We start from the raw sequence: 18099 nt of genomic DNA on the forward strand, positions 1-18099 counted from the left end.
GATTTACCGGGCGCGAGCGAATCGCTCGCTACAGGAGTTCGTAATCATTTCGGCTGTCAGTTTGGCTTTACGCTGATGTGGGAAACGTAGTCGTTGGTGTCACTGTTTATCGATAAATGATATAAGAGAGCGATTAAGTTCTGACTATTTAAATTTATACACGGACCGCGTTAGAAATTAGACAAGTGTGTCGGAGACGCCAGAAGAGACCACCGCTACGCGGATTTCTAAAATCATCCTGGCGCACTCGTCTCATATTAGTGCATGATTATACGCTACCAAGTTGAACGTCTGCGAGTCAGAGTTTCGTCAGCCTATGATGCGATTCTGTAATTCGTTATTGCAGTTAACGACAGTCTCGTTATCATTGCGCTTTTCTACGGCAACGATAACGACAAATTTGTCGTAAATAACGTAAACTGTAAATAACGAGTTACAGAATCGCATCACTGTTGTTGCTCGTCGCGACATTTCACTCGCATCAATACTTTTACTACTGTTTTGCGTGCAGGTGTTTCTTTAAACGGCGATTTTATTACTATTATTATTATTATTATTATTATTATTTAGTTTTTGCAACCAGGTGTTTCCTTTCACCCACAATATAATGCGCGTGCACTTGCGACAGGCGATCGTATTGTCCACTGCTGGACGAACGATAGACTTAAATAGAATCTGTTATTTAAACATTGCGATTTGAATATTATATTTCTGATATATTGTGGCTGTAAGAGAGGGTAAGGCAATGTGATTTCACACATTATTTCTCAAAACTTAGCTATACATACAAAATGAACAAAATGTGTTGTTAAATTGCGAAATGTCATTCAGCGATATAGTTCGTTTAAGATTATATGAAACTACATAATTGCACTGTTTGATGGTGCTAGCAGTGTTTTGGCTTCTAAACATAGATAAATAAAATCTAATACGTCATAAAATATGATTACTTAATTAGTACGTAAGGAAAACGATTTTGTCTTGCGAATCATGTAAAGCACGTTAGTGCGAAGTCTCGATGTAATCGGTGCTTAAATATGGCAAGTTGATGGGGCGACTAAGGGAAACTAGAGAAGACAAATCGATTAGTATGTAATGTGCGGCGGCCCGCTCTGTTTACGCCGACCTTGTCTCACACATACGAACGTGTATTGCTGTAATTTAATTACGAGTGGACGCGTCGAATCCGGTATTTAAAGGAGTTAGCAAACGAAAATTGATCATTGTTCACCTCTAGTAGAAGATGACTATTCATGTGTAATTAATTATTACTATCGCAATAATGAACATTTTTAATAACTTATCTTGTGTACATTTTAGCATTAGCCCTTTATATAATAAAGTCCACGTGATATGATAAGGTATATAACAGATATTTCTTCCTCGCGCCCGACCATAGATCCGAGCGCGCGTATGATATGGTGTCGCGATATAACGGACATGTCTCGTGTCATGTAGCTCTCGTATTTCCAACCGTATGAATCTTGTGCAACAGGATACTCGCATGTTAATTGCTTCAGCAAATTCCCCAGCTAAGAGTACTGTATCTACTTTTTGTCGATCTTCTTTGGAAATGCCTGAATTTATTCATGTGTCTCTCTAAATTCTCAAATGTCAGCCACGTGGTCTGTATGAATGAAGCGTAAAATCGCGATTTGCGACCTTACTTTTCTCCTCTCAAAAAATATTCATAAAAAATACTCATAGAAAAAACAATTTATTGTCTGCGACCCTTAAAATTTCACGCTCTATAAGAGGACAGGAGTAAAATGTTTATTAAAATGGTAATTAAGGTCAAATTGATTTCAATAGAGGAACGTATTCAAAAGCAATACGCATGGGAACGTTATATAATGACCGGATGCCGATCTATTAAATGCAAAAATGACGATTCAAAGTAATTTACACAAGTATATCATTCACAAACGTGGGCCATAAATTAAATTGTATTTCAGTACATACATATCCCTTATGAAAGTACGGCTTGAGAATGTCAACTTAAGCAGAAACTCGTGACAAAACGGAAAATGCAAAACAAAGATTTTGAAAGAGAATTATACAAAGGCAAAGATGCAAAATATAAAGAGAAAAATAACGCAAAAATAACGCACGTACCGTCAGAGAAAATAAGATCACCGTGTTGTCCATTTCGAAATCAATCTCGTAATTGCGGTAGATACTTTGTGTCGCTTGCGTATACGTATATCTAAGTGTGTTGCAGATTCGATTTTACAACAGTGTGAAGGCCGCCTAACCGGTCGACTGATCCTGAGTGTACGGAAAACCATACGACGGTCACTCACACTGTCCAAGCAGTGAAAGTGCAGTATGTTTGTCTCTCTTCGCAATCGTAACGTGTGGAGGGACAGTCCCTCTTGAACGTGTACTCTTCACGCAGGACGCGTTTCGGGAGCGAACCTGACTGACTTGCCCGTCGTCTCCGTCGTCGTCGTTGTCGTCGTCGTCATCGTCGTCGTCGTCGCTGCCGCCGCCACCACCGCCACCGTATCCACCGCCGTAGCCGTGGTCGGGTCGCGATCCGGCGCGATCCACTGTCAGTGCTTAGCTCGGCGCGCTCGGTGCGGTCGATCGGAATCGCGAACTAGTACGCGGTGGAAATTCGCACACGCATAGTACACTGATGCGCCGATAGACTGACCACAACGTCGATGAGTCTCCGCTTCTTTGACTGCCGATTGCTCCTCGAGGTATGTGGTCACCGTTCATCGAAGTGTGGACATCGGCCCGGTGAAAAGTGATGTTTCACCTTTTTTCCGTTTCTAAGAATGAGATTTTGCTAGTAATGACTAACGCAATCTTGCTTTGGTAGAAGTGAATATGTGAATTGTTGTGTTCGTTATATACACTGAGAAGAAAATTTACTTGTGGGATACAAAGTTCATTTCTATAAGATAAAGTCTATTATTCTGTGTGTGAATGAACTTTATATCCTACAAATAAATTTTAGTATTTCCTTTTTCGATGTGCATACAAATTATGTGTATATACTATAACGTACACTGAGAAAAAATGATATATAACGCACATTGAGGAAAAAGTACTTGAATATTAATTTGTAAGATATAAAGTTCATTTCTAGAAAAGAAAACTTATTTTTGTGAAATAAAGTATATTTCTGTGTGAAATAAACTTACGATGTTTATTAATTTTATATCTCTCACAAATAAAAATTTCAAATATTTTTTTCTCAGTATAGAAGAACGATTGTATATAAACAGTGACGAAATAAAAAATTTATTTTTGCTGTATCGTATTCACACAATGCCGAGAAGAAGATAATTAATTGCATTTATAATTCCATAAAATACGCTTTTTTTAGTAGCATTAGTACCATTTCTGTTGTCTATCTTTTTGTAACATTTGAGACATCAGTTGATAAGGAAAAGAGGGAAATTCATATTTGCACAAATCACAATACGTATTTAAATTTACATTCTGGAGCAAGGTTGAGGCCTAAATAATTGAATGAAGTAGTAACAAACAAACCCTGTGCCAAAGTTGGCAGCGGTCGCACACCTCGCTCGATGAATTCAATGTCGTTTTATTCCCAACACGACTCCCTGCATTAAGAGTAGAACTTTGTCACCGTAAATCTAATGAAGTAACTTGTAGCCATAGCATCAATGCATTATTTAATTTCATTGACGCATTCGTGAATTGTCGACATATCCGTCGCATAAATAATGTGAATATACACACTTAATAGCGAAACATAACGCGTCTACGGTCAAGTCTAATCCATTTTGTTATCAATTATTAAATCGGAGACCTCAAATCCAATAGCGATAAGAAGAATATAACCATTGTGCGCATTTAATTTACCTGGTAAGTACTTATCGATTTGATGAATAAGGCGAAGTTTGCGACAATTAAGCATTTGTTGTAGTCAATGACAGATCGATCTAGAGTTTATCTCATTGCGATATGGCAGCTTTGATCGATTGTAAACGTCATGGAATATGAGAAACTGCATTGTTATAAGCATCACTTTTATTTCTTTATTTCTTTATTATTGCATGATAACGATGTACTACATGGTTATTATACGGAAACTTTGAGATAACGTCCAATACGTACGAAGAAAGTAATGGTATAAACGATATTCCCACGCGTGCAATGTAGCTTAAAACCTATTTTCGCTGAAGAAGCAATTTTGTCGACAGTATTTTATCTTACGTAAAAATTTTATAAAAAAACATCGTGTATAAAACGATTTCAAGGTTAAAATCTTTATTTGCACATCGTGTCGCGTTATGCAATTTAAAAACTGACTGACTCTTCAAACGACAATTTCAATAAATCGCGATATATTCTGCATTGCGAGTAAGTCGAAATACGAAATATACTTTCGGGTTGGCCTTCCTATATTGCATATTTGCAATTCTGGCGACCGTATAAACATCATACATCTATTTACACAAATTATTCTACTTCACAGTTAATTCCAAATGTTTCTGGTAAACATTTATTTTGAAGCTAGGTTGCCAATGATTAAATTATTGATTAAAAAATTGATTAAATCATTTCTTCAACGCGGATATAAATACAAAAACAGATTTTTCAAAAAATAGTGCATTAATAAGGGTTTAATCTATTGCTGTAGATTTGTTGAAAAATGTGGGAACACAGCAAACTTTTCGTTCACGAGTATTATTATTGTTGTTGCACAAATATAATATACATTATCACTTATCGCGACGCACTTTTATTGTATCGTGTATAACACTAAAACCGACGTGTAATAATGGAAGGGCAGAAATTTTCGTTCGAAAATGCGAGCAAAAATCTACCTCCTTGTACAAATCGTTATGTATATATGCTTCTTGCTACTTCCTAATTGTAATGGTGAAAATATTATCTGCGCGATCGTACTTTTCACCAGGTGTAGACGTACAATCTCAACGGATTCCGAGGAGCGACTTCGACTTTCTCGTAGATTAGACGTCGCGTGACGTAGAGAGAGTGAACAGGAATCTCTTTCCTCTTCCTTGCTCCCCTCTTTCTTTCTCTCTCTCTTTCTCTCTCTTTCTCTTTCTCTCTCTTTCTCTCTCTCTTTCTCTTTCTCTCTCTTTCTCTCTTTCTCTGTTGCGGTATCCAGATAAAAAGCCAACTAGGACATCACCAATCTCGAAGCATATCTGGTTTTGCCCACTCTTGGCGCTTGTCCGCGCGTTACCAGACTCACACGCTTCCCACTTACTTTGGCAAAATTGATGACTAGAGATCTGTATATAAAATCAAATGTCGGCCCGTCATTGTTTCCGGTCCAACCGCGAGATTTCTAGTCGGTCAATTTCGAGTAGCACGTTCGAAAGTTAACCGCGGCGCTTCGCGATTTTCTTTAAACGCGGCCTTCGTAACGTCCGATTTTTGTGCGCGAAACTGCCGCATTGGCCAGTGTATGCTGGTTCTTTGTTCAGGTGCAAGTAAATTCGCTTGCAATTAGACCAGCTCATGTAAGAAGTTATTTCGCAGTTTATGACAATTTTTACCTTACCTTTCGTTCACGAGGAACAGTCTCCACTCGCGAGAAAGTTATACGTTACTGGCATCATACGAAATAATAATTTGCAAATTAGACTCACCTTGTCGTAATATCACAGGAAATATCATAAGAAACATAGAACACTTAGTAGGATAAGTGGCGATGTACGACCGGGATATCGCAGAAATGCAGCAGAGTAGGTTATTTCGCGGAAGTGATTGGAAATAATTCACACTCCCAGAATTTTTAAAATTTTAAAATTAATTTAAAAAATTAAGTTGCGTGTTTGCAGATGACAGACAGATTGCAAATATTATTTTACGGATATATTTTTTTATTTTAACACATTTTTCAAGAATTTTTATCATGTTTTTTTCTAGCCTTTGATGCCAGCCAAGAGTTTCGCGGCGAAAGACTAGAAGCTTTAAATATTTATCACAAACATGTATCCTAGCTTATGGATGCGCTTCGAAACAATGCGTATATTATAAGCTTCAATCGGCTGAATTACTTCCATAGTGACTTTAATGTTATCCTAGCCTCATTTTTAATTTCAGTTTGCCTGCTCAAATAATACTATTGCACTTACAGCGTTACACGCAAGTCGTTATTTTGCAGCTTCTGCTTAGGGCAAGTCTCGTTTGATAATAACATGGGAATATTGTCGTGGCTATTGCTACGTACAGCAGTCTGCAATCACTCTATCATTATGTCTTTCAGGAAGCAGGTGTCGTATAAAAGGTCCACGTCGCTTCAATGATGAAATTACTTGCGGGCGTAGAGGAGGTTAGCGACCACTGTGAAAAAGAGCCCAATAATGGCCAAGTGCACAACAATAATAGTCATGAAAAGCAATCTGCAACGGAATTGACGCAAGAAGCAAGCAAGCCGCTCGTCAATAAGGTCAGTCAACGTTCGTCTGCATTTATAACGCCTCCCCCTCTTTCTCCTTTCTCCTCCTTTTTTGACAAAAAATCTCAAACAAATTAGAGATACTCGAGATACTCTCTAATTTGCCATAAAAAATGAATTTTGAGAGCGATGAAAAGAAAGCGAGAGAAAATGAATCGTAAAATCAGGATGAACGGCGCATTAAATGAACAGTTGCGCGGCAGGCTTACATGAGTTTGGCATACCACTGCGGATATCATGTATAAAAGCTATGTTTTGCGGAAAAGCCGCGTGTAATCAATAGCTCGATTCAAAGACGGTAGCGCCATACAGGACATTATGGTCGATGTGCTCCATTTCTCGTCAACGTCATCCGCTTCCGTTTTGCCAAACGAAGACACGCGACTGCGACTTTCTAGGTTACGTGATAATGTCTGTAATTTTGTACTTCTCCTTCTCTTCCGCGCACGTATGCGCGTGTAATTAGATAGGACTTATTCCGCGTCGTTGTTGTTAAGCCTGACGTTTTAAACAAAAGTCCAGACCGCGAGAATACATTAGCCGTCGTTGAGTCGGCTCTCCTTTGTAGCAAAAGAACACTAGCGAGATAAACAGGTAAAGGAAAAAGTAAATAAAAACTATCGACTAGTTAATCGTAGCAGGCGAGCGCTCACTGTAATAGCGGAAATACGCAGCCTATCGTGAGCTTATATTTCGTAGCGAGATTCGACATTACTCGTCGATTGTTTCTATTGTAGCGCGACTGGTAATCGTTTTAATCGCGGTGTGACCGTTGCTCCAACGCCAACAACGAGAATCGATTTCGCTAGCTGCAGACCCCGCGGCACCGAGAGGAAAGCAGACTGCGTAAACTTGACACACTCGGATGAAAGGCAGGTCCCGTTGTGGCCTACTTACCGCTTTCGTATCTTCTCGAGATGTAGTATGACTAAAACATTCCTGCTCGTGCAATCTTCGTGCGAATGGCATCCTGTGGAGTGTAAATCTTATACTGCATTCACTTCGCTGGTCGATCCTTCTCCAACTTACTTGAATGACTTTACGACCAGCATTCATAGTTATTACTTGAAAGTCATCTCCAGTCAGATAGCCAGACCTAAATTCAAAGTTAAGTCCAAATTTTTTAGTGCAATTATGATTTACGTGATATTTGTACCTATAATCGCGATTTAATTGAAAAATTCTCATGTAATTTTAAATTCAAATCGAAATATCTCACTTAAAACGAATTTCAAATAATAATTCAATCTAACTTTTAATCTATGTTTTCTCATGACTATCACGTTAATTTCACGTTAATTTCACGTTTATTTAATGATTATTACAGTAAAAGAAAAGTGTTGGAAGTATTTTACAGATCTGCTTGATTGATTGTACGTGTTATTTTATGAATATATTATTTTATCTCAACATATATTTTGCAAGAATTTTTGCATGTACTTTCTTACACTTCTGACGTCATAAAACAGAAGTTGCGCGGCGAGGAAACTTTAAGGAGATGCTGAAGTGTTTGGCAAACTCCAAAAATGTCAATAAGAGGCGATCACTAACACGATCATACTACTCTTTGCTTATTTCTTATACACATAGATCTTAAATAAATGTGTACTGCTTTGTTTTGCCATGCTATCAGGAAACATAACCATGCCTACACAGAAATCTTTCTGCAAACTTTCTGCAAACTATTCTTGAGCTTCTATATTCAATTGTAAAGATAGAGAAATGTTTCTTCACATTTTCGTTAGCGGAGCAAACATATATAAGCTGCGGAACTTTTGCATCTGGTAAATATTTACTCCAGCTGACAGATCGAGATGTCAATTTTAAAATTATTTATTGTTTTCGTCACCTACATTGAGCAATACTCTAGTTTATTATTGCACATACTTTTAAAAATACTTGTAATTCTGCGTAAACAATAGGATGTAAACTTTGCAGAAAACATTAGTATTTCGTCGGCAAAATTTTTAAATATTCTCTTAACAGCTCGATTTATTTGTTATATTTGCATTATTTACAGAATTATATACTTGAAAAATCTATATCTTGTAATTTTAAAAATTTGTAAATGGACATCGCATAAACATCAAGTATCTCACTAGAAAAGCAAGCGGTTATCTATATTGCGTTTCTCTTTTTACTAGTCAATCACGCTGTTGCACTGAAATTACGGATATTATTGCACCGAAGAACGGATATTATTATTATTAGCTAACATAGTAGTTACGGTTAAAAATAGAAAGGTAATTTTAGTGTTACGATCACTTGCGCGGTACATGCGGTATTTTCCTTTTCTAATAATTACATCAAATACAGGAGGAACTTCATTGTGTCATATCATTCCATTGTTGGAATGGCGAGTTTACGTTGCTGAGGAATGTCACGAATGAAAGCAACGAAAGCACTTGATGTCATTCAGAACATCGCGATGAAATGTCGTTGTGCCTGCTTCTTATGCAAGGAATTTTTATGCCAATTATTGCAATCCAGATTCAATTACGTGCACGAAGCGAGAAATGTGATTTTCATTCCATCCAGCATTTCGTGAATATTAATATTTTTAATTTGTGGATGCAGCCAATACATACATATAAATTAATACGAATTTTTCATGATTTTCCAAAATCACATTTTATTTTATTTTTGCGTAAACTTCTTTAGTAATAATTACATAATAACAATTACAGTTACATAACATGTTTGCGCAAAATCCTAAAAAATTGATTATACTATTTATGCACTACATCCAACTTATGCAAATACTAAGGTTTTCCACATCTTTATTATGTATGTACTTTTTATGCCTTCTTTTACGTAATTTCGGAATTGTGATGAAATAAGCAAGAAGGGACAGAGAATAAATAACCCATAATTGATAACCCGGAAGTGATGCAAATTTTTTACACTTCAATTAATATAATCATACTGGAAATTCACTGTAGAATCAAATTTTACTTCCTGCTCATAGCGATTAACGATATCTATTCGCCTAATTTGTTGAAGATCCTTTATTTCAAATTTTTATATCCAAAAAATATAATCTCTTCCTTGGTGGTCATTTTATAGATGGTCTCAAGAGAATTTTTCTAAAATCAAAAGGAAAATATTACTCAGCATAAACACCAGCTATCAATATCATAACATCAATATTATAATTTACTACTTAACAATATAAATATGTAATGTAACGCGAATAGTTGTGTAACAATTACATTATTGAGTGGAAAATTATAACACTGGCGTAACACCGACGTAATATTACTGTTAGTTGCTGTTTATTAAGTATAATATATAAAAAATATATAAAAGTATATAATATATAAAAAAAACTCCAGTTGCAAGGTGTTAATTTTCTGTAACTCCATATTTTAAATGGAAACTTTTACCGAAATGTATCTCTTCTTAAATGAAGCGGAACAATATCATGCTTAGAATATTTTGTTTTTGATTTGAAAGAATATTCTTAGGGTTATTTACAAAAAGAAGAATTCCGCTAAGGATGTGATTATACGTTTTTGGGCGCATTACTAAGAAATTATGGATATTTGGACAAAAAGAACGCTTTCCAAAGATAAACTTTTATGTTCAGATGTGATGAACGCGTTTCGATTTTTCATTTTTAAAACAGGCATGCAACGACTCCACGGCTAAGAAGAGGCAAATTACGTCGGAGGAGGAAGAAAAGTTGAGACGACTGCTAATCTTCGAGGAGGCGCCCGAATATCTTCGGCACAATCCTTACATACGAAGTGGTTATCGCGGCTACTTGACTACTAAACTATGTCTCGAGAGGTTAAGTTCCACATATTTCTTAATCATTCATGATAAATAAAGATCTTGGGTCACGGCAAAAAAAAAGAGAGTGTGTGTGGGTGTCAACAGTGTGTGCCACTTAACGAAAATATTGTATGTTTTAGCATATTTTGGTGGACAAACGAGACCGTGAACATATGGAGCCACATTTTCGGCTGGATGCTATTTTTCGGTCTGACCCTATACGACCTTTGCCTGCTGAATATTCACGCGCCGTTCAGCGACAAATTGATCGTGTCTCTGTTACTTCTTTGTTTTCAGGTAAAACGTGTCGGCCACGACAAACACTAATGTATAACATTTGTCGCGTGATAAGATAAATAAATAAGATTGCCTTAGGTATGCATGATACTTTCTTCTGTGTACCACACGTTTTCGTGTCGAAGCGAGAAGGATTACTGGTGCTTCCTGTCCTTTGACCTGTTCGGCATCGCATTGAGTATGCTGTCGATTTACATGTCGGGTGTTTACTACGCTTTCTGGTGTCACAAGGTGAAGTGTACTATATCAGTTGTCTCAACAAAATTCTTCGTCACGTTGATCCTTTCACTTCTCGGCGCCTGTAACCGCTCGTCGTCCATCAAACAATCGGTGTCAATAGGCCTTTGGCGTAACGTAAAATGAAATATATCGTACAACGTACAGATTATTAATTTGTTCTATCTCTCAATAAGTTGGATAGTTTTTAGCACACTACTCACTGTTATAAGTTAATCGTGCGTTATAAGTTAACAGTGCGTGCCTTTCATCGCAATCATTAGTAGTGAAAACATTAATTTCGAGGAGTTATGAAGTTGTGAATGAAAAGACTGACATGAAAATTGTAAAATCTCGCGAAATTCACTTGCAATCTTCCTAATTATTGTCTTGAAAACTCTGCGCTAAATTTTGCGAAACAAATAAGATATAAGTGTTCACGCGATTATTCAACCCGTATAATTGGACAGTTTACTCTCTAAATGTCTTGATGTGAAATCTCATTCGAAACGAGTGAAAATTCACTCGAGGTACCAATTGATTAGTATGAGTTTGTTCTTCTGTGACAACGGAATACATCAGATTAATTTTTCAAAATTTCCAGTGAAAATATTCACTCGACGATTTAGAGTGGAACATTCTCATTGTGTATAAATAAGAAACCATTCGAGTGACTAGGCGATCAGTCTACTTTTCAAATGAAATTTCACTCTAAGAAGTTTAGAGAGTAATTAACATAAATACACCTCTAACAACGTGCCAATTTGTGCGGCTCAACGTGAGGTTCGCACTGTTTCCAATCCACGAACTTTTTGCAGGAGCTGCAGCGATTCTATCTGGTGACTGTGCTCGCGATCTTCATTTTCGCCATGGTGTTGCAATTACCCAAACTAAACATCAACGGCAACATCAAGTTAAGCGTATTTGTAGCCTGGGCGGTATATGGAGTGCTGCCAACGCTGCATTGGACAATAGCGATGGGTGGCTTCGATAATCCGATCGTTAAGATGCTCATTCCAAGAGTGATAGGAATGTACATTATTAACGCGATAGCGTTCGCGTTCTACGTGCTCAAGATACCCGAACGTTTTTGTCCAGGTAATAATTATATACTGCCGGCAATTATTGTATTCGTTCTGGTATAAATGCTCTGTCATAATACGTGGCAAATAGTATAATTCCAAAGTACAGTACAGATTCGTGTTACTGTACATATTCGTTGCTCACGTATTGTACGTTGACGTTTCTGCCACAGGCTGGGTGGACTACGTCGGCTCGTCGCATCAATGGTGGCACGCATTGGTCGTGCTGGCCCTTTATTATTGGCACAACACCGGAATGCTTTATGTGGAATACAGAATGAATCATGGATGTCCCAGCAGTATGACATTATGACATACGGATTCCGACGACCAACCAGGTACGCGAAATAACGCTCGTAATTCAGGCGGATCTAACTAGTGGCAACACCGACACCGTATATTTGCACTCACTATATTACCTATTGCTTACATATCAGTGGAGCTGTATCGTTAGGTCTAAAATATGCTTATCTAGAGAATATGCCAATATGCTAGAGAAAATAAAGTGAAAATAACATTACGTCGCAACAGATAGTTTTTTTAAAAGAAAATTAAAGAGAAAAAATAAATCGATTGTAAGAATTTAATTTCTCGAAAAGATAACACATAAAACGGCGCGAAGATGTGAAAACCTGCAGGAATTGCAAAAATAATGAGGATTTAGTGTTAAAGATACACACACAAAAATGCTATTCTACTAAGAAAAACGATTACTCAGTATACTTTCCTTCCCTCAAGTAATGATTATCTTCAACAAATAATCTTTTTTTTTATAATATTCTTCAAATACATTCATAAAAAGGAAAAAAAAATCATGTGCTCAAAAGAAAAGAATTTATTCTCATTACAAATATATTATAAAATTTCATCGAAGAAAAAGTTGGTTCGTCTCTATATATTATAATAGTAAGCAAACCGAATTCTCGTTTTAATATTCTTGATTGAAATGCTAAACTTATTATTTAGAATGTATCTTGAATAAATTTTTTATGTTTGTGATAAACTTGTGAAATATTTGAGACAAGTAACATTGACTTGAATGCAATATATATTTTCCTATGTATAGCGTTAACAAACTGCCGAATTAATGAAACAAACTTAAGAAGGCTAATATTATGGATTTATATAAATTATATATTATGGATATTTATATATTATGGATATTATTCTGTTATAGCATCCGTCCTCGCCATGGAGTGTTCTTGCATGTTAAAGGAAGATGTTTGGTCGTCAACGGTTGCAGAACCGCCGTTTTACGGTATCTTGAAGAACGCTTCCTGCGAGATACAAAATCCATTGCAAGTGTACGCGCATCGATAGTCTCGACGTGTTTGCCTTTAGGAAATATATGTCGCAATTGGGACGGGACGATACCTGCTGAATGAGTACAGTTTGCGACATTTTTTTATGCGCTGCTATATTTATATTTATTCGGCATCTCACTATTTATACGTCTGTTTTGCAAGAAAGACTGGTTTTAATCCAAATCACATCTTCTCTTTTCCGGTCTTTAATCCTAGCAGAATCAAGTGTTAAACTGCAACACGATGAGAAACTAAAATCGAGTCGTTTAAATAAAACTAATAATTTAATAATTTCAGAAATATATTCTGCAAATTTAATTGTAAATTGAAGACAGATGGGAGGAGAAATAGTATAATATAAATTTGAATTTTTATATTAAATTTATGGGAAAGCATTTAATTAATCAGATTTATCGAGAAAGATTTTTACGAGTGAACTTTTAAAACATTTTCAAAAACAAAGCACATTTTCCGCTCTTGATTCTGCTGAGTTTAAACGTGACTCTTAATATTTAAGATCTACCTTTATTATTTTTAGATTTGTTATGTTCCACACGCGCGCGATGATTAGTGCCTTTTGAATCGTTCGATACATCTAGCGTTTCCTACGAACCGTTTTTAAGAACAATATTAGAAATATTGGGGCATGGGTTTATCTGATACAAAAGCAGATCTTTTCTTCGTAGTTCTCGGTGGAGGATCACCGATAGCGGTGCGCAACATACAATTACAAACACACAATGCACGATTTCATGCCTTCTGATATGCACGCTGACTGGCAGCTCAGTGCATTGCACAGATTTTCCAATACACGATAGCAATTCATGCAGTGAACTGAACTGTCGATCAACATGCGTATAAAAAGACATGAAATCATGCATCTTATGATTCCGGCTTAACATCGGCGATTAATCGTAAGGGCAACATTGACTGCCCCATTCACAATGTACGTAGTTCAAGTCGTAATGCTAGACAATTTTTCTAATTAGCGCCGCTGATCTCGGCGTATACTTACAAGCATGACTCGTATATTTTGCATAAGCTAAGATCACACAATATACGGTTTCATGCTTTATTATATGCATATCGACCGGCAATCTAGTTTATTAGATCAATCACTATAGTACATTAGAAGATCTGTGCAGTGAACTGAACTATCGGTCAGCATGCATGCCAGGAGACGTGAAATTGTACATCGTGTGTTTCTAGCTTTATATTTTGCAGTCAATGGAATTCGTATAGCGGATAAGAATAACGGATATCGGAAGTCAATATATTATATCCTACCTGACTGATTTCAACGCGAGTACCGTGTTTTGTGCAGCGGCCTCTTTTTCACAATATTAAATATAAATAATTAGGTGATAATAGCCGTAATAGATCTAAATAATGTTATTCGCTGAATTGTTGAAAAAGAATGAAATAAAAGTTTTATTTATGAATAAGATTGAATTCTCCTTCAGGATTAATCTCTCTTTCTTCGTACGTACAACTATTGTATAATAATTTCTTAATTATTTTTAATTGAAGTTATTACAATAAATTAACGCAAAAAAAGAGCTGCTTAATTTATCATTGTATTTAAGGTTGGGAGTTCATGTGTAAATTGCTTTACATCTATGTGTAAACAACGTAAATTAAGATAAATATTCCAGTAACTGAACTAGCAAGAAAATACAGTTCGTTTTATATTTTAATTAATAAATAATTAATGGAATTACTAACAAAGCAACTACTATTAACAAAAGCAACATTTATATAAAACTTTAGTTCATCAGTGAAAAATAAAAGAAAGTAAAGAAATAAACAAAAAAAATTGATTACAATTTTTATAAGATATTAGATAATATCTAATAAGATTATATCTATAAGATTAATAAGATAGATATTAGATAATATCTATCAGTTACACAAGTAAATGAACTGAAAAATGAGGCATGTTCTAATTATCAAATAATACATTACTCAATGGTCGAGTACTTATTAAATAATATTACAAATTAGTATAAAGAAATATATTTTAACAAAATTTCAAAGCTTTTTGGTAGAAATATAAATATATTACTAATGTTTCAATTATATTGTTCAGTTACTGGGACATTTGCCTTATATATGAGACGTCATCTTTATAGATAATGTTTAATCTATTGCTTGTTTAAAGAAAATATGGCTTGCTTAACGATTAGTTAAGAAAAAATGATATTTTTATTTAACCTTTAGAATCTAGATATAAATTTATGAACGTTGTTTTCTCTATATAAGTTAAAATTGACATCGAATTCTTCGGGCACATTTTTACTTTTTGAGTTAAATCTACCAATATATTATAATAAAATGCAAATTTTTTATCATTTGTTTTTTCAGACATTACATTTATAATTAATAAATTAACATACAAAACAGATATTAAAAAATGTTTCATAATATAATTACTCTTTTGTGTATATTTTAATATAATTTATAATATTCTACGTAATGTTTATATTGCCTATATGACCTGATAAAAAATTTTTCATGCATAATTTTGCAAAAATGCTTATACAAAATTATGCAAAATTATATGAAATTATATATGAAATTTGTCCATATATAATTATATATAATTATATCTAAATAAATAAAATTATACATAATTATGCATAATTTTCGATAATACAAATGTCTTTTGATACTATAAATAGTAACTTTTTTCGTTTCTTCTATGTTAAAACTTAAAGAAGGACTTACTGAGAATTTCTCAATACGTATAGAGAAAAAAAATTACTTCATATATCCCTCCGTAGCTTCGAACTCGAACTATCTCACCTGTTCCGCTTGGTAGTCTTAGTCCTAGTCTTGGTAGTTACTAAATCATTTTGACAGTAAGAAAATTAATAATGATTCTAATGTCTCATACGATATCTTGCTGACTTGTACTTATACAAGTACTGTTATATTTCATACAACCGCTCGTGTGATGATAGAACGGATTAAATTGAATAGAAAAGTCACGTATCATTTTGCAAAATTCGCAATAGTTGACAAGGATTGAATTATTCTCTGTGAGATAATGAGTGCACGTGAATCGGTAGGCCAAACTCCGTGTAAAGAAAAATAGTTTACTTCTGAAGATGACCACTGTCGCACAGTCGGCAACGCGCCGCTGTTCGTATCTACATCGCCTTATATTTTGATTATATGTACATATGCATGATTCTACATATTTACATATAATTATATATACTTTTGCATACTTATACAATAGTATATATAATTATATATAATTATACAAAGTAACAAGTAATTCGTAAATCGCACATTCTGTGTAATTATATATTATTATATCTCATTATTCATAAGTATGCATACGTTAGTATATATTTATACAATTTTATATAAGTATATATTTTCATATATAATTATATCCAAGTGACATCATACAAAATTATGTATAAAGTCTTTGGCCGGTATTCATAGTCGAAACTTATATTTAAGACCGTCTTAAGTTTATCTTCAGATGCTTTATAGCCAATAAAATCATCCGTAGGCCATCTAAAAATCAACTTAAGATGATTTTAAATATAAGATCTGACTATCAATACCGGCTTTAGAAACTTATATGTAATTGCATGACTCATTATGTATATATTTATATATTTTGTCAAATTATATATAATTTTATATAATTATATATAATTATATATGAAAAATTTTTCATCGGGGAGAAAAGACTGTATATATATTTCGTAGATAATATGTAAGCAATCTACGTGGATGTACTTTGAAATTTGTGATACAATTCTAATTATACTATTTGAAAGTAAGATGATCCTCTGATCATAAAAGAAGCAGCGGCAATTCCTAGTTTTGAAATTAGTAAAACTTTGAAGCTAATAAAAATAACGGGTCTAATCATAACAGGTCACTCCAGTAAGAGATTCAAGATTTAGTCAAGATTCAAACCATACTTACCCGAATATTAGGTGAGCGTGTCTTTTTACGACACCGCTAGATGGCATCAGGTAAACTATTACTTGCAATTTGACGGTCTTAACAATAAAATGTATTATTATTTTAGACAGAAAGTAGACTCTGAAAGAATAGGGAAAAGATAAATTGATTTTTGATCTAGTTCATCCAAATATTAAGAAAATTTTATTCAGTTTAGGTTTAGTTGTTCCAACTTCTAGGTAACTGATAATTAAATCATATGTCTGTCTTTGTCTAAATTGAAGGAAAAAATAAAGATACACATATGATTTAACTGTCAGTTAACTTACCAAGAAAAATGGTTGGAAAAATCGGTTCTTAAAATTTTTGTAAATCTTTATAGTCTATTATAAAGTAGCTAATAATACCCAAGTATTGCACTCGCTTTATATCGAGAACTGGACAATGAACTGCCGCGTTGCACTGTTAGATGGCGCCTCCGCGTCTCGTATTACACAGATTTTAAATAAGTCACAGTTAGTCGACGACTTGTAAATCGCGTGCGTGTACGTGTTTTTCGACGTGTGTTTTCGTGGCGAGCTTATATCAACCGTTTGCGGAAAGCGAGGTATGCAGATTCCTGATAATGAACTGTGCAAATAGAGATACATAATAGCTATATTCGTAATTTCTAACTTACATATGTCACGACGGTAATATCATGTGCATTGAAATGAGTGCTCGAGACTCTCGTTCCGCTTATTAGGTGCTTTCTTGAGTTATACGTTAACTGCATTGCTACGCGATATGTCCAACCTCGATTCTGACGATTACGTTCTTATTGTCACACATATTTTTCTCAATTACGTATTCATATTTGAGGTTAGAATTATATTATATATACACATATATATATATTACATATAATGATCATAGTATCATATATTGGACTGTGTAATAAGTAATTTTGAATTTTTCAAATAACATGAAGCGATTTTATATTATGAAATAATGTTATGAAAAGGATAGCAATAGACCAAAATGATATATATATATATATATATATATATATATATATATATATATATATATATAT

At 34.6% G+C, this 18099-nt stretch overlaps 2 protein-coding genes and 1 long non-coding RNA gene across 4 annotated transcripts in view; 2 read left to right on the forward strand and 1 right to left on the reverse strand.

Annotated features, from left to right (window-relative positions):
* LOC116851645 overlaps window positions 1-2464 on the reverse strand; it is a 10709-nt gene extending 8245 nt beyond the window's left edge. The window contains exon 1 of the mRNA XM_032831275.1: window positions 2116-2464. The gene's annotated coding sequence lies outside the window, so the exon portion shown is untranslated. The remainder of the gene's footprint in view (window positions 1-2115) is intronic.
* Window positions 2465-2548: 84 nt separating this feature from the next.
* Window positions 2549-14539, forward strand: LOC116851644 (progestin and adipoQ receptor family member 3). 2 transcript variants are annotated; one of them, XM_032831273.1, is made up of 9 exons: window positions 2562-2708; window positions 6098-6136; window positions 6227-6409; window positions 10047-10210; window positions 10336-10492; window positions 10571-10723; window positions 11527-11806; window positions 11964-12128; window positions 12968-14539. In XM_032831273.1, exons 3-8 carry the CDS (start codon window positions 6263-6265, stop codon window positions 12101-12103), a joined length of 1041 nt encoding a protein of 346 aa, XP_032687164.1. In that variant the 5' UTR covers window positions 2562-2708; window positions 6098-6136; window positions 6227-6262; the 3' UTR covers window positions 12104-12128; window positions 12968-14539. The 2 variants fall into 2 exon arrangements, with proteins under 2 accessions (XP_032687163.1, XP_032687164.1); XM_032831272.1 differs by lacking the exon at window positions 6098-6136 and having other exon boundaries at window positions 2549-2708.
* A 3012-nt stretch (window positions 14540-17551) lies between these two features.
* LOC116851637 overlaps window positions 17552-18099 on the forward strand; it is a 95474-nt gene continuing 94926 nt past the window's right edge. Inside the window, exon 1 of the long non-coding RNA XR_004379621.1 lies at window positions 17552-17631. This is a non-coding gene — a long non-coding RNA (uncharacterized LOC116851637). The remainder of the gene's footprint in view (window positions 17632-18099) is intronic.

This window comes from Odontomachus brunneus, unplaced genomic scaffold, assembly GCF_010583005.1.
Source record: "Odontomachus brunneus isolate Ranch 3 - 2012 unplaced genomic scaffold, Obru_v1 Obru_scaffold_183, whole genome shotgun sequence".
Taxonomy (NCBI): domain Eukaryota; kingdom Metazoa; phylum Arthropoda; class Insecta; order Hymenoptera; family Formicidae; genus Odontomachus; species Odontomachus brunneus.

Coding starts and splice junctions, on each gene's coding strand:
- LOC116851644 (XM_032831272.1), top strand. CDS start 6,263: ATGATGAAATTACTTGCGGGCGTAGAGGAGGTTAGCGACCACTGTGAA. Junction 6,410..10,046: donor GCAAGCCGCTCGTCAATAAG/GTCAGTCAACGT, acceptor TTTTTAAAACAG/GCATGCAACGACTCCACGGC. Junction 10,724..11,526: donor ACGCTTTCTGGTGTCACAAG/GTGAAGTGTACT, acceptor AACTTTTTGCAG/GAGCTGCAGCGATTCTATCT.